The 26885-nt window shown below is 43.7% G+C and overlaps 1 protein-coding gene across 2 annotated transcripts in view; it reads right to left on the bottom strand.

Moving 5' to 3' along the window:
• Nucleotides 1–9078, bottom strand: part of LOC119169197 (monocarboxylate transporter 12-B) — a 69533-nt gene extending 60455 nt beyond the window's left edge. Inside the window, exons 1-2 of one of the 2 annotated variants that reach the window (XM_075884351.1) lie at nt 8890–9078; nt 8592–8712 (exon numbers count right to left, since the gene is read on the bottom strand). In XM_075884351.1, the coding sequence (XP_075740466.1) occupies nt 8592–8654 (63 nt within the window). In that variant the 5' untranslated portion in view covers nt 8655–8712; nt 8890–9078. The remainder of the gene's footprint in view (nt 1–8591; nt 8713–8889) is intronic. The other variant, XM_037420314.2, reaches the window with a different exon arrangement.
• Between the last annotated feature and the right edge of the window lie 17807 nt (nt 9079–26885).

Below are 26885 nucleotides of genomic sequence, written 5' to 3' on the forward strand. Positions count from 1 at the left end.
CACACACACACACACACACACACACACACACACACACACACACACACACACACACACACACACACACACACACACACACACACACACACACACACACACACACACACACACACACACACACACACACACACACACACACACACACACACACACACACACACACACACACACACGATGACCACAATTCGCTTTATACTGCATGCATCATTGCATAATCTCCCCACCACTCCATGTGTGTTTCCTCTCGTACTGTGCCAGGCTAGGAGGTCCTCTCAATTGCTTTTTTCTCACACCTAGCCCGCACATACATCACCATTGTGGAGCGCACCAAAGCGCATATCGCGAAAGATCACCAAGATTCCCACGTTGTGACATCCAAGTAACACACTTACTCAAGCAAATGTGGCCATGGCTTTAGTGGATGGTAAATCAGAGACGCACACATTCCACTTAACACAGGCGTGCACATTCAGACTTCCCCTCCACCTTACTGCGAAAGAATGGCCACGACGACTATCGTCCAGAGTGGCATCCTAGAGACGCAGAGAATAGACGACATGTTTCTGCTTCGCCCTGGCGAACCAACGGAACGCTATGAAGTGCTAGCCCTTCGGTGTACTTGAAACGTGGTGGTGGTAGTGGTTACAATGAAGAGGAAAAAGGCACCTAATTTCTGTCTGCCTTCAGGCGACACGGCGCAGTGCCTTATAGGGGTGGGGGGAAGGAGGGATAAAAAGAATAGAAGGAAAGTAGAAGCAGAAGAAGACAGCCAACGAGAGGAAAAAGAAGGAGATAGGAAAGTGGGGATCCGGTCGAAGCAGTCCAAGGGCGGGGTGCCACAATGCGAGAGCTACACGGCATCAGGAGACCGCGGAGGGCGAACCAATCGGCGGGAGCTACGCTGAAGTCGGAGATCGCGAGGGCACAACCGTCCAGCTTGAAATCCTGCGAGCGAATCCGAAACGTTGCAAAATTATAAACGCCAGCATCGAATGACGGCTGACGAGGGTGATGCTCAAGGCGAGCGGATGAAATAGCTTCCTCTTGGCAAAGAAACCACAGAAATCCAAATGGACGCCTGACGGTCTCGGTGCTAAGGCACATCGCCTCTCGTCGCGAACGGCGCCATTCTGAATTTGTCATTGTTTCATCATGACTGTTACGTCATAGTAATGACTCATGAGCGGCCACATTTGGATGTCCATAACGAACAAATTAACAGTGGTACACTTTATTTTTTATTTTTAGCTTGCCATCGACTATAGAAAAAAATAGGAAGCAAGCGAGAAATGAAGATGGGGGGGGGGAGGAAAATACAAAGGGCAGCAGAGATAAAGAAGCGATCAAATGAGAGGAAGGAATACAGAGTAAGGAAGTGCGCCAAAGGCAAGAAAAAGAAAAGGAGAACAAAACGAAAAAGTAAGAACAAACGAAAGAAAAAACGAAGAGAAACTTAAAAAAAACGGCTGCCCAGCTTTTCACTTCTTTAGGACTTAGCACCGCCAGAACGTAGCTGCGTTAATTTTTTTAGTGACAAACTTACACAGAGCGTGGTTGTCGCTGAGCAAGTACGCCGGAGAGCCGTAATGAAGAACCAATGCGGTGCACCCAACGTCATTATTGCTGACCTAGCGATGGCAGCCAATGCTATGAGTAAAGCAACAATCGCGCTCTCTATAGCTTCGACGCGAACTTCTTGATGAGAGCACCACGCGTACAAAGTATTACCCTCATCAAGAATACAGCGCGAGCTATTGCGAACGAACAGATATAGCAGAAAAAGTTTGCATACTTCGATAATAGTGTTAGGTGCCAAGTCAGGCATGTACTTCGAAAGAAGTTCGATAGGTTTCAATTGCTGGCTCAATTATCAATCAGATGTTTTTAAGGAATTCCACAACCCTTAAAAAATAAAACCTGCGTGCGGTTCACCAAGTACACATCAACCACTATGAATGATTCATACAGTGTCACCTTTGCCTTGTCAATAGCATGCATTCTAAGTCAATTTCACGTTACCCATATTGCAACGTTCATTTTTTATCGTTTGAAGAGAAGAGGGAGGCAACGCAAGGGAGAAGGCAGGGAGGGTAATTAGAAAGACATCCAGTTGGCTACTCTACCCTGGGGGATTAGGAAAGGAGAAAAGAAAAATGAGGAAGAGGAAAGAGAAGGAAAAATAAAAAAATAAAAGACAGTAACTTCACTACAGCGTGTGGAACTCCACCGCAAGTCCCAGCCGTTCAAACGAACCCATCGTCGAAGTGCACGCTGCTGCGCCGGTGGCATGTTTTATTCATGGCATGCAAGTTGGTAGCGCTTTTTGAGAAATTTACAGCTGGAACCCCGTTTTCATGTTTCAGTGAGTAATTTAGCGGAATGTCATCGTCGCACAGTGGAAAGTTTTGGCGTTTGAACGAATTTATATGGAAAAGACAGGCTTGACTCACTCTCTCGATTCCTCTCTTGTGCGTCAGTTAGGCATGACGCATATAATCGGAGGCCATGATACACCGTGGCATTATTAGCGATAAACATAATAATTCTCGAACTTGGTATGCTTACGAGACACTGCGAAAATGCAACTTAGTTGTTGCTTCTTTCATTTCTTCTTCTTTCTTTTCACACCTCTCAGCTGCCTCTAGCGACGACGCATGTCACCAGCTGTCCTCCCTCTTCACAGTGCAGTGTATTTAGGGCAAGATGGACGCAGACTTCTGCGCCTCATAATGGAGCATGCCTCAGCGTCTTTGGGGGAAAGGTAACGGTTAGCGAAGATAGCAGTCACCAAGTCACCAAGACTTGGCACCACAGAGTGCGGGCTCGTCACCCCGCACTGAACAACCTACTTCTCTGTCTTTGTAATCATCTCTATAAATGCGTGACCTTCGGTTCACTTGAGTCTTCTCAGTATGTTCTTTTTTTGTAGCGGTAGCTACAATGGCCTCGTTGAGCCAATTTAGCGTGGCACTGGTCTGCGCATGCGCAATGATACTCCTCCGCCGCCGCGCGCGGCTCGCCGCCGGTGTGCGCGCAATTCTATCCGCTGCGCTGACGATCAGTAGTGTCACGCAACGGAGCCGGCACCTCTCTCGCACTCGGCCACGGCCGCCCGCGACTCGCCGCCGCCGGTGTGCGCTTACCAGAGGAGTGCCGTCATAGCCTTGGTAGACATATGAACGCCGACGCGCGCGCCTTCTCTGTGCAGTCAGCATTTGACACTGCGCTGGAGCCGCTTGAAAGCGCCTCTGACTGGCGTTTGCCACTGTGGTATAGCTATAGAGAAGGAGAAGCAAATGCTGCTCAACGGTGCAGTGGAGCGGAGAAGCTTTACTCACGGGATCCCGAATTAGTTGCCCGGCAAAATAAATATATGCGTGTCATTGCAGCAGCAGTATGTATGATAATCAAGCTAATCCTAGACACTCTGGAAAGCTAAGAATAATCAGCTGAACCTTTGCTAACGCTACGTATATCCTGACATAGCTGAGCTGAGCCACTGCCATTTTTTCTCTTCTTTCTCTCTTTTGTGTGCCCCCTTTTTTTTCTACTTATCTCTATTGTGTCCTGTTTCTCTCTCTATCACGTTCTCGTCCTTGCTCTTTTGCGAAGGTCATGGGTTCGATCCCGGCCTCGGCATTCGGATTTCAGTGAAGGCTAAAATGGTGGCGGCCTATGTGCTGTGCGATATTCGCATGTTAAAAAACACCACATGGTCGATATTTCCGTAGCCCACAACTACACCATCTCTCGTAATCGTGGTTCTGGGAAGTAAAACCCAAAAATATGGTATATCATTATAATCACTCTTCTTCTTCTTCGTCTTCTTCTTATTCTTCTTCTTGTTATATTATTATTATTATTATTGTTGATTGTAGTATTGGTAGTAGTATTTCTCTTTGTAACTTTGTTCTTTTTCCGGCATTATTATCTCTCTCTTTTTCGTTATTATAAAGTGTGTTTTACTCGCTGCTCTCCTCATTTCTCTTCACCTCGCTCTCAGTTCGCTTGTCACCACCTTTGCTGTGGGACACTGTACAAGGCGATGCTGTGTTTTGTCAGCGTGTCTCAGTAGCCGAATGGTCTGGCACTCAATGAAAACGATCAAATACGTAGTTTCAGCTTGGCGGCAGCAGAAGTCCAGCTGCTGGCATATGCGGATGACATCTCGGTGCTTTATACTATCAAAGAAGGTGTATCAAAAACGATAAGTGTTGTCAAGCATTTTTGTAACGTCACAGGGAGCCGAGTAAACTGGAGGATATCCCTCGGGTTGTGGCGTAGAAGATGGCCGTCAAAACCGGCTATTTCGCGAATGTGTGCTGAACGGAAACACCTACCAGGTATCCTGGTGTTCCTCTTGAAAGTTATAAAGGCAGCGAAGAGTATTGGTCGCAGCAAAGACGAGAAATTGAAGAAAGGGCAGAAAGTAAAAAGCTACGAACCTGTCTGTTTTTGCTAAATCCACCGTGTGCAACATGTTTTTTATCACGAAGTTGTGGTATGTTATGCTGGTGCTGCATTCTTTGGTGATCAATGCACAAAGGCTGCACAGAGTGTACGAGGTCTTTACATGGGGATCGGAATGGGAGAGGTGCAGTCGGACCCATTTGTTCAGGCGCGTGAAAGACGAGGGTCTTGGTTTAGCACACCTGTTTGTAAGACAGGTGGTAAGTAGATTCTTGTTCTTCCGTGACGTCTGTGAATATTTTCTGTGTACGTTATGACAACTGAGGTTAAGCAACACCATACCAGATCTCGTTGTCACCACTGATAATAGCATGACGAGGACATTTTCCAGCTATCTCAAAGAAGTAGTAGATAGCGTACGTTTCTTGTTCGTTTTTCCTTTGATTATCTGTTTAGTGTTAGAAGAAAAGAAGTGCATAGAGAATTATGTGACGGTGTATGTCCAGTGTCATTGTACAGGGCCATACACAGTAGGAGACCAGGAAAAAATGTACTGAACAAAGTAAAAAACATGCAGGTACCTACAAGGATGAAAACATTTTTTAAATTTTTTTTAAGCTACACACGGGAACACTATCAGTGAAGGCATTCACAGAGAAACGGGGCTGCTACACACCATGGGAATCACACTGCCTGATATGCGAGAAACCTAAAACAACAGATCATGTTGTTTACACTATTGGGAAGGGATTTACTTTTGGGATGTCTTACAAAGAACATGAAAGAAGGAGTTCCCACTTGATGCACATGGGATCAGGTATCTGGCTGTGAAGATTGATGAGGGAATCTCATTCGATCTGGGGATGTTGAGCGGCCTCCACTGTATATGACACGCAAAAACGGCTGAATACCACAATGACCCGGATGCTAAACGAGCAAGAATTTATTTCAGGCAAAGCATGTCAGCTTTCATTGAGATGGCGAAAGTACAGGAGTGCATGCCAGAATGGCTGACGAGGTTGCAACCTCTGGCAGCCTTGAAGATATTTCAGGTAGACAACACTAGTCGAGGTGGTACTGATGGCATTTTTTTGTTGTGTGTGTCTAAGTAAAAACATATTTGTATATTTTGTAACATATGTGTGTTTACATTGTCTGAGACCGGCAATAAGAAAAGGGGAAAATTGAGTAGCCGAATGGTTAAGACGCTCGCTATCTAACGATGGTTACACGGTCTCTGATCCCACCATCTCATGAAAAAGTTTGTTGCGGTACAATATTCTACTTCTTGATATATTTATTTCTATGTATCTTTTTGTTTCTTTATTTTTTTCACTCTCTTCCTCACTCACGAATATCTCCTCCGGTTGGTATGAGGCGCAAAACTCGGCGCATGAATTTTGGAAGCAAATCAGGAGACTACGAAAAAAATGCGGGCCGGTTGAGGATTATGATACTTTTGGGTAACGACACATTACACCGAGCTTGTAGAGCTTGGCTGTTGAGAAGAGAGGCGACATTAGCCAGAAATAAATACTGAGAATTCCGAGCGCCGGACCGTAGTACCTTTTCTTGCCAACTGGCGGCACTGGAATACCATGTACCACCCGCAACACAAGCAGACACAGTAACCACAGACGAGCGACGCGTTTTCTCGCCAACCGTGGCGGGGCGGACTGAAAAAAAAAAAGACATGATCAAATAAAAGGTGTTCCTTATTCTTCAAGTGTTTTGTTCCGGCTACCGATGACAGAACAGATAATAAAAGGTTTGTTGGTTGGTTCCTCAACAGCTTAGCGCAACCCACTTAGAGGGATAGGAAAATGAAAGACATAGAGCACAACAGGCTACGTGCTTCTCAATAGCTACCTGCATTCTCCAACTTGAAAGTGACAAATCCTCTTGCTAGTTGTCCTCCCAATTTGATTAACACACAAACGTTTTGATGCAACCATGCAGCAAGAGCTGCCTTCTGCGAAGTGTACTATGAAAAATAATCCGAATGTTTGAGTTCGTGCGATATTTTAAACAAAATATCCCCGTCCAAGTGCGTCTTACAGATAGTTAACCAGTGAAACTGAAACTTGTAAGTCCCTCTAATTTCAGTGGGATAAACAAGATGCATCAATTAGGTCTTTCTCAAGTATCGGATACATTTGACCATAATTCTTTTTCTGCGTTTGCCACTTGTGTGTAGGATTCATCATTTGTTGTGGACTAATGCCAAGCAGTGGGACTTGCGGAATTTCATTGCAATGGCAATGATATGAACAGTCTCGGCTGGCTTTTGCCACCGGCATCTGCGTCACTCACCTTGCATGTATACGTATCTATATATATATATGAAAATACAAAAAAACAGAAAAAGACTCTGGCGCATGGAATCAAACTTGTGTCCTCCGAATTGTGAGTGCGAGGCGTCAACCACTGCACCACGGAGAAATGCGTCCTTCAACATTCAAACGGCAAGGTATATATATCGACCACTGACCGCTACTGACGGGTATCTCTGAGTGAATTGTGTTTTTAGAATTACCAGCAAGATGGTACAATAAGCGCGTGTCGCCACATCGCGCAGTGGCGAGCGCGCAAATCTCCTGCGCGTACTGCCCCGCGTAGAGGAAGGGAGCAACGCTCCCTCGCGCGTCCTTATCACATGGCGGGGAGGAGGGGAGAATTGACTTCTTGGCTCGCCTTGGGCTCTACCTGGAACAATTCTGTTGTAGTTAGCGGGCGCACAAAGACCACTGCAATCATTGTAGTCTCAGTTTGCGAAGATCGCGTGCTTTTCAGACGCAGCGAAGTAACAACTCAGACGCTTATTCGCGTGAACCTTTACCTGAGAGTACGTTACGTGCATCATTTGTGCATAAAAAACGAGGGGCACGTTTTGATATGCGTTTCAATCTGTGCGCGATCTTCCCATTTGTTGCTATTACAGTCATTGCTTCGCTTTTGGGGCAAAGATGTGACTTTTTTGTGTCACACACTTCTTTTTGTCCACGACTTTTTGCATGATATGGTCCAGTTTGGAGTAGTGGTGGTTGTTCAGTTTTAGTGGTAGGTACAGGCTCGGCTATATGGCGAACAAATTTCTGTTTACCCCTGAACACGTACAGCTCTGCTATAAAAAAAAAACACCTACAAGAAGCAATAATGAGAGTTCACTTCGCCTCTCTCAAGATGGCGTCTGTTTTTTTTTTAAAAGCCCGAATATTTATGCTGTTCTGAGGGATATTCTCTTTTAAAAAGGGAAATGAAAACTGAACAAGTTTTCTTTCAAGCAGCGCACCTTCTTCTCAATTCTAAACTTTATTCCTATACTAGCAAAAGGTTTCATGGTCGATCTCCCGGAGCGGGTAAGTGCCAAATAAGAATGGCCAAGCAAGCAAGCAGCTGTTTTCAAAGCAGATGATTCGAGCGCCAACTCGCATTTTGGCGGAGCGGAATTATCTTAGGCCCACGTACTGTGCGATGTCAGTGCAGGTTATAAAAATGAGGTTGCGAAAGTTCCCCATGGTCCTCAGTTATCCCGTCTCTCACAGTGTGAGTCACTTCGAGATGTTAAAGCTCAATTATAAAAGCGGAGCTCAGGGGAAATTTCATAAAAAAATCATAACGTACGATATATAGGAGAGATTTGTTAGTACAATTGGGCAATATTTTTATATTTCCTAAAAAGCTTATAGATGATGGGGCTCATGAAAATTGATCCTATTGCATGAAGAGATATTTCGCACGCTCAGTTGGCTATTTCGGCTTGAGTTGTTTCCTCATCTTTTTCTTCCATGCAGGATAGAAATAGCAGCGTTTTTTTTCGATAACTTCTCCAGATTTGGATACATATAGTCTTATCTTGAACTTGCAGCGAATGACATGTTTGACCATTTCGACTTAAAAAATTTTAGCGCTTTTAAAATCTATAAAAGAATTGAAACAAAAGGTCTCCATTTACCGAATTGGCAAAACACCACCAGAGCATAATTGAGCAACAAACTGCCTGAAATGTGTTGAACCAAAAGGTTGTCTTTTCATAGAATTTGTGATGGTTTCAGCTGGTGAAAGGTATAAATTTTGGACAGGTAATCCATTAAAATATTTATGTCGCATTACCTGCAGTCAAACTATAAAATGTTTTTTTGTATATGCAGACTTTAGTACATGCAGCATCAAGCACTTACTAAGTCACCATGAGATTTGGTTGCACCAACGGCGTCACCCGTTGATCGCTGCGAAAGACTCATTAGAGGTTTCCAAGGGACCGATGCACACGTTCGGTGTCGGTTTCTTGAGCAGTGTTTCCTAAAAAAACCAACGACGATACTTTAGCACTTAGCAATCAAAATCTGTTGCGGAGAATAATACGGAACCAGATATGCGGAACACCATGGGCGGGAATAATCTCTTGGGTACACGGGTCACTGTGTTACCTCTAACTGTTATACGTTTAAGCCAGTGTATGTAAGAAAGGAAGGCTACCTTTTGTCAGCTCCAGCGGTGTTGCATATTTGGCGTGTACACCGTTGCGAAGGCAGCTTCCATGGCAAGCGCGACCCGGTACCACGCACGCGGTGTTTCCAGTTCGCTACTGCGCAGCGTTACTATGGCGAGGCTTCACACAAAATGCACTCATCGCATCTGAACCCTCATGACTTTACTTCCTTTTCACTCTCTGGAAAAAAGCCAACATGCGCACACTATGTTCATTGCACTCTTCATCCGATTTTCCCCTTTCCTACATGCCCACTGCAGGTGTGGGCTATATCTCTCTCTCTTTTTTTTTTTTTGCAACCGGAACTGCAGAACTTCCCTCAATCTCTAATAAGCAGAAAGCCTCTACATGCCGGGAAAGAGAAGCATAGCAGCTGTGCTGCTCACTCCAGTAAGGGTATTGCTGGGAAAAATCTAGACACGGTAAAGTAAATAAAAATGGCTCTACTTCGATCGCGTACACTAACCAGAGGTAGCGAGGAAAGCGGCCTTGCCTGACTGATAAGGGGAACACGCTGTACGTATACGTTCACGAGCGAATTCACGTAGAGGTATTACTTCCTATGCAAAAATGTCTTTTGAAACCATACAATTTTTGTCGAAATTGAATTGCATGACTCAGTTGTTCGTGCTCGGCCATAGAAATACATCAAAACAATCCCACGTTATGGCACTTTGCTAGCCATAGAGAAAGAAAACACATTTACTCATAGAAAGCGCAATGCGGTTCAAGTTGAGCGGCCTCCATATTCCAGATAGCCGCTTTCCGTCACCCTCACTTGTATTATTTAAACCATGCATCACTCATCTTCAGGTCTAAGACCACAAGGTTGGTATTCCACTCCCCTTCCGTTGATGAAGCGGCACTGGGGTTTTGTATGAATTCAATACCATATCGTGCGGAGTGTTCGGGACATCACAGCGCTTGCTGATGTAAACATTTAGGTTGTGCTAGACATAGTAGCAAGATCACCACCTCGCGGTTATAGACGAAAACCAGCCACAGTAATAACAAACAAGTACGAATAGCCGAAGATCTGTTGTTTTTGAAAGGTTTTCTAAAACGAGGTGCTGAACCGTGTCACTACACATAAATGATTCAATCGACACTCTTTTGTCACTGTTGCCACAATCAGCATTAAGACAAGTATTCGTGCATAATCGCAAGTTCGGCAATTTAGTAGATGTTCATAGTAGGATAATTTACAGAGCAACAAGTTAGATACAGTCATTAGTGTTGTGTGCTTTTTTTCTCTCCGTATTTGATCCTTTGCACCCCTTGCGCGGTCAGGTATTCTACGATGTACTAGTTCCGTTGCTGAAGATTTCAATCTTTAGTGTTGCGATAGACTCCCTCACATGAACCATAATGTTACGTTTTGAAATGTCTGTGTATTCTGGAAGATTCAGTTGAATGAATATTGCTAACACTTTTGATTCCGATGAAAATTAGCTTTACGGTATAATTGATTCAGGTGTAAGTTATTTGTCTGACATATCGTCTGTACTTTCAATACCTTAAGCAGCGTTTACTCAAAGTAGTTATCCGTCATCCAAAGGTAATAGCTGCAAGTTAAACGGTAATTGATTGATTGATGTGTGTGGTTTAACGTCCCAAAACCATCATATGATTATTAGAGACGCCGTAGTAGAGGGCTCCGGAAATTTTGACCACCTGGGGTTCTTTAACGTGCACCCAAATCTAAGCACACGGGCCTACAACATTTCCGCCTCCATCGGAAATGCAGCCGCCGCAGCCGGGATTCAAACCCACGACGTGCGGGTCAGCAGCAAGTTAAACTGTAATGAATTCCATTGAACTTTATCCGGCCATGTCACGGCAATCCCTACCTGACATCACAACACAATGAGCCCTCACCAACAAGGGTTTTTCATGCTCTAGCAGACGTCATCGGCATCTATGACGCCACGGCGGTGTAATCGCTGCGCAAATTTGAGCGCGGTTACAATACAACAATTTCTTTTCTGATTTCTTAACTACCGTACAGTTTCTCTCTGGGACAGTGCCGCTTTCTGTGCTGTGAAATAGTTACATATACTTGAAACAAAATACATTCTTGCTTCGTCGTCTCTTTGAAGATCTAGTATCAGTCACTTTTACAGAGACAGCGAGTTCCTTTGAGCATATGTGTTAAAAAAAGCAAGACTTTATGTTATTGGTCGCTTGATGGATTTGTAGAGCACTTATTTGTGACAAAAGCAGCAGCGTTTTTTATTCCTTATGCAAGTGAAATATATATATATATATATATATATATATATATATATATATATATATATATATATATATATATATATATATATATATATAGGGGGGGATTGTATACTCAAGGGTCAGTTTTCTCGTGCTTCACAATATAATAAAATATAACAACCAATATTGACAAGGAAAGTATAGGGGAAGGTATAAGACCTAATTTTAATGTAAATGTCAAGAAATAGTAGTGGATGAAAAGATAACTTGCAGTGGGCAGGAACCAAAATAACGACACTCGAATAACTGGTTCGATGCTTTACCAACTGAGCTACCATGGTGGCTATCCCCCCAGCCACTTTATTGGGTGTATATGTGATTTGTAAATACGGGAGTGTCAGTCAGCGCCACCAGTAGCAATGGCGGCGAGTGCGGCGCGCTCTTTATGCACCTGTTTGACGTTACGTAGCACGTCAACTTATTACGGACAGGCAGCTGATCGAGAATCTCTCGTATACTACCTATAGGCGTGAAGTCTGCCAGTACAAGACTCTAACAAATAGAATAAAGAAATAAGTGTACAATTAGGGGGTTGTTTTACTACGTTTGACACAATAAAAATAAGATCTAACAGACAATATAACCAAGGAAAGTATAGGGAATGTTATTACACAAAATTGTAATGTGAATGCGAAGAAAGAAAAGTGGGTGAAAACATAACTTGCTCTGGGCAGGAACCAAACCTGCGGCTTTCGAATAACGCGTTCGACACTCTATCACTGAGCTGCCACAACGGCCAGTCATTTTATTGGGTATATATGTGAATTTAAACCTGGGAGTGTCAGTCAGCGCCACCAGTAGCAATGGCGGCAACTGTGGCCCACTCGTTATGAGCCTGTGTGGCATCAGGCTGCACGTGAAATAATTACGAGCTTGCAGCTGACCAATAGCTCCTCGTATACAACCTAAAGACACTAAGTCTGCCAGTACGAGACCCTCGTAATGAATAAGAGAAAGAACTGTATACTTGAGGGCTCGTCTTGCCGTGTTTTGACGCAATAATAATGATATATAACAGAAAATAATGTCGAGGAATATATCAGTGAAGTTATTAGACTGAATTGTATTGCAAATGCGAAGAAAGAAAAGTGAGTGAAAAGATAACTTGCCGTGGGCAGGAACTGAACCTGCGACCTTTTAATAATGTGCTCGATGCTCTACCATTCAGCTACTATGGCGTATATCCCCCCAGCCACTTTATTGGATATGTATGTGAATTTCAACCTGGGATTATCAGTCAGCGCCGCCGTGGTAGCCGCCATGGTAGCTCAGTGGTAGAACACTTCCGTACGTAATTCGACCTTCCACAAACTAGCTTAGGCCGCACTTCTACTATTGTCCACCACAGCGACACCGGAGATCACGCATCATGGCGTCAACGGCCATATCGTGTGTCTGCAACCGAGCACGGAGTCAAACGACAAGTTATACAACCTTCGTACAGTCCCTGGGCCTCTCCCGTAGTGTTGATAAAATGGAAAGATGGCATAGTTCGCTTTCGTGTGGACTACTTTTTCACTGAACAACCTAACCCGTGAGGATGTTTACCTGCTTCCTTGTATGGAACACGTGCTAGACTGCATCCAATGCGCAGATTTTTTCTCCTCCCCCGCTTTACAATCCGGCTACAGTCAGGTCACTGTGGCGGAAGCAGACCGCTCCTAGACTGCCTTCGTCCTTCCAGATGGTCTATATGAGTTTACCGTCATGCCCTTAGGCCTATGCAATGCGCGTGCCACATTTGAAACAATGATGAATGCGATCCTGTTGGGCATAAAGCGGGGAAATCTGCCTTGGTTACCTGGACGATATCATCTTTCTACCGAACTTTCATTCTCACCTACTTTGACTCGAACGCACCCTGACGTGCATCGCACACGCCGGCATCCAGCTCAACATTAAGAAATGTCGCTTTGCTGCTCCGCAGCAGGTCATCTTGGATCATGTCGTGACGAAAACGTAATTATCCCTTGTTCGAGAAAAATAGAAGCTGTCACCGACTTTCCAACACCTAAAACCCTGAAAGAACGTCGTGGCTTTGTCGGGTTATGCTCATATTTTCACGCTTCATACACAACTTCGCCAACATCATATCTCGAGGCAGTGCTCCCAACGCTGCGTCGTCTTCTCACCTTTCATCCGATCCTGTGGCATTTCGACCCAAGCGCACCGACAGAAATACAAACGGACGCCAGTGGTGTGAGCCTTGGTGCCGTCATTTATCAACGAAAGCTCGGCTTCGATGAGTGTATACGTCATAGCTTTCCCCAGCCGCGCTCTGACAAAGCCATGTTTTTCTTTCTTCTTCCTCTAGTTTTTTTTTTCGTTTTCTAATTTTTTTCTAATTTATTTTTCGTTCATCTTTTCCTCCTGTTTCAACGAGCGTTAAGAAGATACGGCAAATGTGTATATACTATTAGGCCTTGAAAAAGAAGGGGCTGCCGTCGAAACATCCGCAACAGTTATGTAAAAGCACATCTATAGTCATTATATATATATATATATATATATATATATATATATATATATATATATATATATATATATATATATGTGAGATCTATCTCACAGTAATACCAAGGAATGTATAGGGGAAGTTATTAGAACCAATTGAATGTAAATAAGAAAGAAAAATGGGTGAAAAAATAACCACCCGTGAGCAAGAATCAAAACTCCGACCTTCGAATAACGCGTTCGATGCTCTAACCACTGAGCTATCACAGCATCCTCCTCTCCATCCACTTTTCTGGGTTTTTATGTGATTTTAGAAGTAGGAGTGTCAGTCAGCGCCATCTATAAGCCAAGCAGCGAGTGTGAAGCACCCTTTTATGCGCATGTGTGGCGTCACGTAGAACGTGAACTTATTACGAGCAGGCAGCTGACCAATAGTCCCTCGTATACAACCTAATGACACCAAGTCTGCCAGTACGAGACCCTCGTTAATGAATAAGGGGAAGAAGTGTATAGCTATGGGCTCGTTTTTCCGTGTTTTGACACAATTTTAATGAGATCTAACAGACAGTAATGCCAAAGAATGTATAGGGGAAGTTGTTAGAACCAATGGAGTGTAAAGAAGAAGAAGAAAAAGTGGGGGAAAAAAGAACCAGCCGTCAGCTGCCCGCTCGTAATAAGTTCACGTGCTACGTGACGCCACACATGCGCATAAAAGGGTGTTTCACACTCGCCGCTTGGCCTATAGATGGCGCTGATCGACACTCGTACTTCTAAATTCATATATAAACCCAAAAAAGTGGATGGGGGAAGGCCGCTGTGATAGCTCAGTCGTTAGAGCATCGAACGTTCGCGTTATTCGAAGGTCGTAGGTTCGATTCCTGCTCATGGCTTGTGATATTTTCACCCACTTTTCTTCCTTCTTATATAAGTTCCATTGGTTCTAATAACTTCCTCTATACATTCCTTGGCATTACAGTCTGTTAGATTTCATTATTATTGTGTCAAAACACGAGAAAACGATCCCTTATGTATACACTTCTCACCCTTATTCATTAACGAGGGTCTCGTACTGGCAGAATTGGTGTGATTAGGTTGTATACGACGGACTATTGGTCAGCTGCCCGCTCGTAATAAGTTCACGTGCTACAAGACGCCCGACATGCGCATAAAAGGGTGTTTCACACTCGCCGCTTATTTATTTTTATTTATTCTTACTGTCAGCACAAGGGCCAAGACAGGAGTTGGGGTTACATATCTGGCATGTACAAAGAACATATGTGGAAAGTAGTTTCACACTGTACGCTCAAGATGCACACTATATGGAAATAACAAATCAAAAACGCAAACATTATCCCAGAATACGTCCCACATAGGTCACAGATAAAAGAAACATGTTCGAATACATCTCGTACATGTCACCAAAAAGAGAAATAAGATTTGAAGTGATATTGTACATATTGAACATATTGATAAAGTACATTGAACACATTCAACCAACAAGGAACAAGCAATTTGGTTATAAATATTCTGACAAAGCCTTTTCGTACCTTTGTAAATCGCAATGTTCGACTATGTATTGAGGTATATGAATCCAGTCATCGATGCTCCAAACCAAAAACAAATACTTGAATAAATCTGTTCTGTAGCTAAGGGGTGTGATATGTTTCGAGTGTTTTGTTCTAAATGTGGTAAATGGCTGTAGTGCGATGTGTTCCCTTGGGTGAACCTTGTAGTCTCCATTGAGTTTGTGAAAAAAGAATATCAGTCGATTATGTTGCATTTTTCGTTTCACCTTTATTACACCGGCTCTGTCTCTAAGCTCACTAATAGACCGAGTTCTAGAATAGGAGTTGAAGATGAACCGTAAGGCTTTGTTTTGTATACGCTCACATTTTAATGCATTTGCTTTGGTGTATGGTTCCTATATATGACTTGCGTAGGTAAGTACTGGAAGAATAGTCATTTTATACGCCATTGTTTTAGCTTCCGGGGTGGCATCGTGAAGTTTTAGTCGTGACGACCAAAGTTTACGCATGGCTTTATTGCAAACACTGTCAACATGCATGGACCAGTTCAAGTCATGTGTAAGATGAACACCTAGATACTTAACATTCTTTGCTTCAGTCAGCACTGTGCCTTTAATGCGGTAAAAAAAGGATAACGGGTCTTTTTTACGTGTCATGAGCGTGAAGAGAGTTTTTGATGCATTCAGTTCCATTTGCCATTCGTCGCACCAAAGACTAATTTTTTGTAAATAGTTATCAAGCTCCAGCTGATTGTCAGTGGAGGTTATCTTCGAATACACAATGGTGTCATCTGCATATAGTTTTTTTAGTTATTTGCGGAGACAAATCGGCACCGATGTCACTGATATGGACAGAGAATAGCAAAGGGCCTATTGCGGACCCTTGCGGCACGCCTGATCTGACTGGTTTATTGGTGCTGGAGACATTATCTATTTCAACAAATTGTTGTCTATTTGACAAATATGCTTCTATTCATTTTAATAGCTGACTGTCACCAGTCTAACAAGACAACCTTTTAAGCAACTCTCTGTGAGATATTTTACCGAATGCTTTTCGAAAATCAATAATTATGATGTCTACTTGACCTTTTCCATCTAAACACTGACCAATTTCATAAGCAACCTCAGTAAGAATTGAAATTGTGGAATACCCTTTGCGAAACCCATGCTGATTATTACCTGAAATACCATTCTCTTCTACAAACTTCATTAGGTGAGTAGTCAAAATGTGCTAGTATTTTACAACAAGTACTTGTCAAGGAAATTGATCGAAAATTCGCGACGTCATATTTGGAATCCTGTTTATGGATCGGTATTACCTTGGCACACCTCGAATCTATCGGAACGTCACCGGATTGAAGTGATTTTGTTAAAATGTCGAACAGAAAAAATGAACACTACTCGGCATAACGCCTTAAGAAGGCGTTGCGAATTTCATAAGGTCCTGGGCACTTTTTCACATCTACTTTAAGTAAGAGACCCAGAATGCCTTTTTGTGTTATAGTTAGCTCAGGTAGACATTGCTCATTAGAAATTCGCACTTGAGGAGTTGAGCCATCGTCCCTAATAAAAACTGATTCTAAATATTCATTAAATTGGCAAGCCATCCTATAATTATTCGTTATGGTTATATTATCGTTCTTCAAAAATTGGATGCCAAGTTTTGGTCCTGAAAGATACCTCCAAAATTTTCCCGTTGATGTTTTAATGAAATAATAAGAGTTTTATTCATGTAAAAGAAGAATGGCTATTTGGGCTAGTTGGTTTGAATTCATGGTAATAAGGGCTGCAGCGCGGGCACGAAGGCGCTAGAAGAAACAGACGAAAGGCGAGGCACGGAAAGCAAAGAGGACAACACGAGCACTGACTACCAACTGAATTTTAATATTCGCAGCCCACATGATAATATATACAACAGGCAACCTTTTAACAGCAAACGTGAGTAACGTGACATATTCTGGGGAATGGTCTGATAAAAAGAAGGTACAATGATAAAATGGCTAACCCTTATCTAAAAGCGTGAACTCTTTGTCATGCAAGGCCACCGACGGTTGGCTCACGCATACGTCACCATGTTTTCTAATAAAATACGCACTTTAGTAAATAACTTATTTTTTTTCTAATAAAATACGCACTACGTGCTCGCGCTGCAGCCCTTATTACCATGAATTCAAACCACCTATCCCAAATAGCCATTCCTCTTCAATGCATTTTTAGCACACAGGGCAGTCCTACTTTTTTGAACCCGTATTCTCAAGACCCAGCCACTTTGGTTTCGTGGATTGCAGTATGTTTATGTCGAGCACGTGCAGCGTCGTGGAGTATTCGGCAAGGAACATGTCCGGAAGAAGTTCGCAATTTGTGCGGGATTTTAGCTCCGTCCAGAGGACACGCAAAAAGGATGTGCAATGTCATCCGGTCAGAGTGCTGGAGACAAGTGCGCTTCTACAGAGATTGTCTCCGAGTTTCATGCGGCCGGTTCCTCACTGGTCGTCACCGGGAGAGAGCGTACCGACAGTGGTACTACCAGTCTGAGTTGGCAACTGAGTCTTTGTGGAATCGTGTGTGGCCTCTCCTGCCAAGACGAAGCAGGCGTTCCGGACCAGCGGGGACGTTAATCAACCTGGGTGACACGCCTATTCATTCATTCATTTATTTAAATATTTATTCCTCAAAGGTCCCATAGGGACATTACATAAGCGGTGGGCATGACACGGCACTTGAAAGAAGGGTAACAACGTGGTAACGGCAACAGACTATGTACAGAAGTTATGGCGGCACTTCTATATAAGGGATGCGGCACAATACTCGAAAGGAGGATTACAATATCGTAGCGACAGCAACAGAATGGGTACAATATTTATGGGGGCACTACAATGGCGTGCTTGAAACGAGATTGGTCCATGATGGTAGCAACTTCAGCAGGTAGGTCCTTCCAGTCTCGGAATGTGCGTATGAAAAATGATTGTTGGAATGTATTAGTATGGGCACGTTCCAGATAGACTGCGTTGGCGTGGCTAGTACGGGAAATACGGTGGGCTAGTCGGATGTACTGATTTCTGAGTTTTTGTGAGTGAAAGAATTTGTGGTAAAGACACAGTCGAGCTATTTTGCGGCGAGATTGAAGTGAAGGAAGGTTAAGGTCTGCTTTTAACGCTGAAACACTTGAATAATGAGAGTAATCAGACAAAACAAATCGAGCCGCGCGATTTTGTACAGATTCCAGGGTGTTGATCAAATAAGTATGGTAAGGATCAAAGATAGCGTTTGCATATTCTAATTTGGGCCGCACGAAAGTTTCGTATGCAAGTAATTTTATTGAGGGAGGGGTTAAGCCAAGATTACGGCGCAGGTAGCCAAGAGCACGGTTAGCTGAGTTCGTTATGTGGTTAATGTGACTAGACCAGTTTAAGTCGTGGGAAATATGGACACCTAAGTATTTAACCGAGTCGGCAGAATCAATAGCAATATTGTTAATAGTATACTTTGGCTGCACAAAACTGTGGCGGCGGTGGAAAGAAACGTGCACAGTCTTTTGGACGTTTACCGACATCAGCCAGTTATTGCACCAAACCTGTACGCGAAATTAGTCTTCTTGTAGTGCGGATATGTCACAGGTGCTACTTATAGAGCGATAAATGACGCAGTCGTCTGCGAAAAGACGGACGTTCGATGTAAGATTTGCGGGGAGATCATTTATATATATGAGAAAAAGAAGTGGCCCCAGAACGGTTCCTTGGGGAACACCGGAGAGCACGTGCGTGAGTGATGATGTATGCGAATTGGCGTTGACAAATTGCTGGCGGTCATTCAGAAATGCGCTTAGCCAATTCAACACAAATGGGTCCAGATTAAGGCGAGACAATTTTAGCAGCAGGCGATTGTGTGGGACTTTATCAAATGCTTTTTCAAAATCAATAAAGATTGCGTCAGTTGGAATGTTGCGGTTTAGGCATGAATGTACGTCATGAAGAAACATGGAAAGCTGAGTGTCACAGGAATGATCTTTACGGAAACCATGCTGATTAGGATTGAAGAAATAAATGGAATGCAAGAATTTGGCAATGTGCGAATACAATACATGTTCCATGATTTTAGAGCAGACACTGGTAATTGAAATCGGTCGCTAATTATTGGGGCTCAAACGATTTCCCTTTTTAATTACTGGTATGACCTTGCCGATGCGCCAGTCATAGGGAACCGATCCTGTGTTCAGAGACTGTTGAAAAATGAGTGAGAGAAACAAGCTGCTCATGCGTTTGGTGTTTTTTAGCACATGAGTATTGATACCATCAATACCAACAGATGATGAATTTTTCAGCAAGTCAATTACTTTCACTATGTCTTGTGGTTCAAACATAATACTCGGCATGGGGGGTTATCACAAGAAGGGACAGTAAGATGGTCATTCAAGGGTTCACGTGTAAGAACAGCGCTAAATGCGCTGTTTAATATATCTGGTACTTCACGGTCCGGAATAGGGAGTTCAGAGCTATCGCACAGGGAAACAGAGTTAGATGCACTGGGATTAATCGTTTTCCAGAAGCGCTTTGGATCAGTGCGTAGCATAGAGGGTAATGTGACAGGGAAGAAACTTTGTTTAGCGTGGGCGGCTGAGGATTTGTAATCGTTTTCAGCGGTGTAATATTTTTGCCAGGCTTGATTCGTGTTAGAATTTTTAGCTGCCCGGAATAATCGCTTTTTTTATTGTTTGAGCGTTTAAGGGATGTATTAAACCATGGAGAACTCGGGCGTTCTGATATCGTTTTAGTAGGAATATAAAGGCGTATTATGCGTTGCACCTGATTTAAAAAGAAGCCAGTTGGATTCAAGTGAACGCTGCGCAAAGCTGGCTGAAAACTTTTTAAAGAACGTTGATAAATCCCGGTTCATACTGTCGTAATCCCCTTTATTGTACAACGTAAGTGTTTATCTGGTTTTTTTACTTGTGTGTCAACTGCATGAGAATGAGGCATGCACAACCAAATGATCACTCAGGCCACGCAGGTAGGTGATAGGGGAGACGTTCTCGGGGTGTGAAGTTAAAACAAGATCTAATATGTTAGACGAGTGGTCGGTAACACGCATGGACTGAAAGACCAGTTGGGACAATGCGAAGGTGAGGCAAGTGTTGATGAACTCGCCAGGGGGGGAATATTTTTTGATGACATAGAAGCAGTATCAGACCAATTTATACTAGGGAAATTAAAGTCGCCAAAAAACAATATAGGACTATTTGGGTGGGTCGTTCTTAGTTGGTTCAAATTTTCATGAAGCAGACGTGAAAAAGAACTGTCAGTACTAGGAGCGCGATAACAAACTGCGATCAAAATGCGCGGGTGGGATGCGTGGCAGCAGAGCCAAACAATTTCTAATGGTGATGTAATATTGATGCGCACGCAGCGTAGGTCCCGTTTCGTGGCTACAAGGACACCACCACCACGCAAGTTGTTATCCCTGTCCTTGCGAAATATGTCAAAGTCAGAGAGACAAGGCAATATTTCCGAATCATCGACTAACGAGTTGAGCCACGTTTCTGTTAGTAGCACAATATTTGAAGATGAAGAATTTATCTGGTCGCATAGCTTATCCCGCTTCGGAATGACACTCTGTATGTTGGTTAACAAAAATGATAAAGACTGATAAAAAGGACGTGACTCGCGTAGTTTATTTCTTGGCTGCTATGAGCTCTTTTCTACAACCGTATTTGAAGCATGATCAAATACATAGGTTTTGTTGTTTACGGTCAGTGTTTCATGGCGTAGCTTGAAGCTCGAGTTTTGAGTTTTCCCAAATTCAATTAGGCGCTTACGGGCAAGGCGTGCACTAGGGGAGATATCCTGAGAAATGCTGAAGACGGTGTCTTTGAGCTTACTGTTAAGCGATAGTATATGGTCCTTATCTTTAAAATGCGCGAATTTCACTATTATTAGTCTGCACTTTCCGGTGCGGAACATACCCATGCGATGGGCCCTTTCAATGTCACGGGGTTGAACGATAGAGGCGATTGCAGTGCTCAATTACTATTTTTTCCGACTCTTCCCATGATTTGTTCTGGGCGTCCTGATGCCCGTAAAAAAACCAAGTTATTGCGCCTTGATCTGTTCTCTGCGTCATTGATTCGAGCAGTTATCAATTTTATATGTTGAGCATTGCCATCAGCATCCGACTGCAAGGCTGTCAGTAGCGGCCTCGCAGTCTCTAGGTAAGCATGGTCTGACTCGATCTTATCTAGCCGTTCTTTCATCTCTCCGAAGGTCCTTTCATGCTCCACTAGTGTTGTCTGAATCGCTTTTAATTGCTCTAACATAACTGCCTGACCAGTTTGTAGTTCTTTAAGTACCTTGAGCATTTGCGACGAAACGTCGGCAGAGCCAAAAGAGTGGAGGAGTCAGGTCCAGGGTTTGTCTCTACATCGCCAGCTAACAAGAGAAGCTGCATAAGTGCGTTTCTACAGTCATAAGCAAAAGTACCAAACGAGTGTGGGCTCGGCAGCACAACTAGGGCACGGTAACTAGTTCGCTTAGTAAAAAGACTATAGTGGTTTGTTACCTGCACCAAGAAGAGGCAAGGAAGTTTAGCTCGGTCCATTGCGGTGCTGCCGAGCCCACTGAGCGCCGCGACGATCCGGGCGGGCTTTATGTCTAGGTTGAACGCATGTGCCGTGCTGGATGTCCTGGCTTCCAGATAGGTGCGGTATCGCCAAGATGTCACCAGATATGGCCAGTGGGAGTGAAGTGGCTGCGTAGAACTGGGTGCGCGGGGCTTTTCAGCGTCAGCAGCGGCCGCTTCGTCCGCCTTCCACATCGAAAGACGGCTCGTGAACGGCAGACCCAGGGTGTCGACCGCGGCAGGGCAAGCGAGGTGCACTCCGGGAAGTTCCGAGAGCTGTAGGCACCAAAATCCAAGAAACTGCTCCAAGAAGAGGCAAGGAAGTTTAGCTCAGTCCATTGCGGTGCTACCAAGCCCACTCTGATAAGTTCCAACAGACGCTTCGTCTGGGACTGAGGTTCAGCCTGGAAGCTTCCCTCCGAGGAGCTGAAAAGGTGGCTCTCGCTAGGAATGTGTCAGCCCGTGTGCCTTAAGATGAACGGTGTCGGTGCACTTCGGAATGCATCGACGTCCTCGTGAGAGGTGGGTGTCGATCAAGATCGGTCATGTGTCTAAAACCACTTTCTAGTTTCTTGTCCACAAATAATTTGCGTGTTCTTCAAGCGGATAAGGAAGGTGTTTTCGTTATTCTACACAATGATGTCTTTTTGCAAAAAGCGTCACAGGCTGTTGTGAAACACTTTGTACAAGTTACAGCAAAAAGTTCCAAAATTAAGAAAGATGCTATAGCTCGCCTCGAGGCTGTGAATTTGCTAGGTTTAGCCCGTAGCGTAAAGAAAGCTTCTTCCAAAGAATTGTCTATTTTTTCACTATTAAGAGTCATAAACCGGAACAACCTTTGCGTACAAATATTTCTGAAAGAGGAACCTGGCAGAAGCTTTTGGGAGGTTATTTGCAGAAACATCTATCTAGTTTAGTTTTGAATTACCCTTACCACGTCCGTAGTTCGCAAGAAATCAGATACCTCAAGGATCATAATCTAATTGGATGCCCTGTTTTAAGTATCGATGTTGTAGATTTGTATTACTCCATTCCTCAGAGCACATTGTTAAATTATGTTAGAGATTGTATAACCAGGGATAATCATGAAGATTTGTTCATTAATGATAGGGGCATCAGTGTTAATTCTTTCTTGGAACTTTTGCTTTTCTACTTGACCACCACCTTTGTTTCGTGGGGAGGGTCTCTTTATAGACAACGTAAGGGAGTTTGCATTGGGTCAAGGGTCGCCCCGGTTCTGAGTGACATTTTTCTTGCCAAGATTAACACCACCCTCAGGGAAAAACTTGTGGATTTGGTGCAAACCGCTGTCAGATATGTGGACTACTATTTAATTTTTCTGCTGCCTTTCGTAACTAACAGGAAAAACCCGGCTGAACTTGTATTGAGTGCTTTTAAGACACATGGGGGTGGGCTAGACTTCACTGGCGAAGTTCCCCAACAGGGATCACTGAGGTACTTAGATATTATTATTACATTGTTTTCAAATCACGTATGCTGGGAATACCAACCGCGAAGTGTTAAACCCTTGTTAAACAATGCCTCCTGCCACACAAAACTGGTTAAGAGAGCTATTGCTTCGTCGGCTGTAAGTGCTGGCTTATCTAAGTCATGCCTACACAAGATGACTGATAGTGTAACAATGCAAATTATCAGACTTCTGTCAGCGGGATTTCCAAATTCTGTAATTTCTTCAGTGTGCGAAGCTTTGTTGCAAAAAATCAAACAAAAACAAGAAAAGGCAGGAGGAAATAAAGAGCGAAAAAGAGTTGCAGTCATCCCATATTTCTACAATATATCTCATGGTTTGAAGAACGTAGGCTCGAGATATGGTGTGGATGTAGTTTTATCAGCCCCGTGCAAAGTAAGTCGGATTTGCAGAATGACGGATGAGTGACTGAGTGGAATCACCAAAAAAAGTTGGACATGCGCCGTAAAACACATAAATAAATTTGTAGATTGCGCAGTTGGTGTTGTTTACATGCTTCCTTTAACGTGCGGTCATTGTTATATAGGCCAAACTGGGCGGTGCATTAATGAAAGGTTAGGAGAACATATGAATGATATATGCAAAAGAATTAGTTCAAACCTTGTTTTTCACTGCAAAAGCTGCGGGTGCGAGCCTATATTTCCAGGCGTGAGTGTGCTGGCACGCCACATGGACAAGTTAACTCGTGAAATAGCTGAAGCGTATTTTATTAGAAAACATGGTGATGGATGCGTGAGCCAACCTTCGGTGGCATTGCATGACAGAGTTCACGCTTTTAGATAAAGGTTAGCCATTTTATTATTGTACCTTCTTTTTATCAGACCATTCCACAGAATGTGTCACGTTGTTCACGTTTGCTGTTAAAAGGTTGCCTGTTGTATATATTATGTGTGCTACCAATAATAAAATTCAGTTGGTAGTCAGCGCTCGTGTTGTCCTCTTTGCTTTCCGTGCCTCGCCTTTCGTCTGTTTCTTCTAGCACCTCCGTGCTTGCGCTGCAGCCTTTATTACCACGATTTCATTCATGTACCTGTGTTTCGCTTGAATAATTTCCATTTTGAGTTGCTGAGAAAAGGAACTGACGTAAAGACGTGTTTTTGTTGACAATGGTTTTTTAGCCCTCGTTTTTTTTTTTTCAAGAGTCGTTTTTCCTGAATTATTTTTCCCGTAATCCATGGGTTTCTTCTGTTAATTTTTTTGGTGCGTTTTGGAACAAATAGTTCTATTCTTTTCAAAACAATACATTTAAACATGTTCCATGCATCATTTACTGATGTTGTATTCATAGAGATATATTGAGTGAAAGCATCATATCCCTGCTCTAAATGATCTATTGCTCCAGTATCATGTGCTTTGGAAAAATTGAGAACTATCGTAGTTTTATTCTTTTTTACCCGAGTGCACGTGTTTTCAATATGCGTGATCACCATTTTGTGATCAGATATTCTTTCTAATACTTCACAATGATATTTGGATTGCGCCGCAGATCTGCTCAAGACGACCAAGTCGATCAGTGATTCTCCTGATTCGTGGATTCTCGTAGGTGTAGTTACGATTTGTATTAGGTCAGGGGGGAAAGCCAGATTTAAAAGAACTTGAGACACAGCTTGTTTATTTTGACCTTTCTGATAATTCACCCAATGAATATGCGGTAAATTGAAGTCTCCGGCCAGTATGATCTTATGATTAGAATGGCTAAACTTATTAGTTAAGAAAATATCAAGAAGTAACATATATTTTTCAGGGGTGCCAGGTGGGCAATACACTGCGATAACTACAAAATTCTGCCCATTCATTTGTACCGTGCACGCAACGCATTCTAATTCCGGTGGGGGGAAAATTTCAGTGCAATGAATTGAAGTTTTGTGAACAATGGCAACACCTCCTCCCCTGCATCCTCGGTCTTTGTGACAGGCTGTATAATTCGGAGGCAGGACCTCTGTATTTTCAACTGATTCGCTTAACCCGGTTTCTGTCATGATTACAACATCCGGTTCATGTTCAAAGAGCGCAGCCTCAAAGAGTGATGACATGTTACAGATACTGCCTGCATTAACATTCATAACTGTTAACTTGTCAGGAAAAATTTCCACTACCGTCTAAGCTGGTGTCTTTCTCCTAATGGCGAGTGTTTCGGCACTCTTTACGCGAATCAGTGGAATCGTCCCAGTAATACATTTTGGCGTCTACGTAGAGCTTATCGTAAGCTAGGCGCACCCGCTTTCCACTCAGCTTCTCGTGTTTAGTGCTTTCCCAAAGGAACATTCTGCTGTGTAGCGCGCGTTTTGGAAAGTAATCACTGATTGAGACGTGCAAACCCTTTAGCTCGTAACAGATACGCATAATTTCCTGCTTTTCCTTGGAGCTACTTCTGCTAACTTCGGCGTATTTCAGCTGTAATTTAAGTCTGTTGATCAGTTTTCGCTGCTCCATTGGAGGGGATGGATGTAGACCACCCCGGGCGCTTGCCGGCACCAGCGGCGTCAGCGGCGGCCGCCTCCAGAAAGCGGATGGGACAAGCGAGTGACAGCGACAGTGAAGATACTCATGCTTACTATCTCAGCAGGGAGGACTTTTCAGATGACGGTTTCCAGCCTGCGCTGAGCCGCAAAGCGGAGAGGAGGAACATGAGGACATCCTCATCCTCAACTATTCAAACTGTAAGGGAAGCGCCAAAATCGAACACTTATACCATCCTGTTTCTGCCTGCACTTCCTACCGTCAGCATGAAACGCCTTAACAGACAGTCTGTGTCGAGGTCTCTGGAAACGCTCGTGCCAAATGAGATCACGGACATAAGAGTGAACGCCAGAAAGAATATGCTGGCTGTGGACGTTTTGCACGCAAGCGCGTTAGGTGTTCTGCGTAGTGTAACTGACTTGGACGGCAACCAGGTGCCCTCTCATGTTCCCTTGGGATGTGATGTAGTAACCGGCTTGATCTACGACATAGATGTGGCTATTTCGAATAATGACTTACAATTTCTTGTCAAGTCAACAACTGATACTCCAATTGTTGATGTCACCCGGCTAGGCAAGTCTCGTTGTGTGAAGATTGCGTTTAAAGCACATCACTCCCCTCTCAAGTGAAGGTGGGATACTTCAGACATGCTGTGCGGCCTTTCATTCCAAAGCCTCTCCAGTGCCGTAAATGCATGAAACTTGGACATGTGAGCAGCGTCTGCGAGAATTTTGTGGTATGCCACCACTGCGCCGAGCCCCATGAAGCGGATAAGTGCGTCGCAACTGTCAAGAAATGCTCTAATTGCAGTGGATCCCATGAAGCCACATCGAAGGACTGCCCGCGGATTCAGAAGAAAATTGTCATCTTGAAGGAGATGGTGCGCGATCACTCATCACATCGAGAAGCCACAGCTAAAGTCAGAAGGCGTCGTTCACGTCGACGTTGGTCTTCAAGGAAGCCCGCTACCTGCTCGACACGTTTGCCAGATCCCTCATCAGTACCACCTCCTTTGCCTCCCAGACCACATGCTGTGGGAAAGGCTGTAAAGGACCAAGGCAGTGAGCATACCCTAACTGTGACAGAGTGGCCTGCACTTCAAAGGGAAGCAGCATCAAGCGAACTGAAGGAGTTTCATGATGGCCAGTCTGCGATCCCGGTTCGAGATC

The sequence above is a fragment of the Rhipicephalus microplus genome, unplaced genomic scaffold, assembly GCF_043290135.1.
Source record: "Rhipicephalus microplus isolate Deutch F79 unplaced genomic scaffold, USDA_Rmic scaffold_28, whole genome shotgun sequence".
NCBI classification, from domain to species: domain Eukaryota; kingdom Metazoa; phylum Arthropoda; class Arachnida; order Ixodida; family Ixodidae; genus Rhipicephalus; species Rhipicephalus microplus.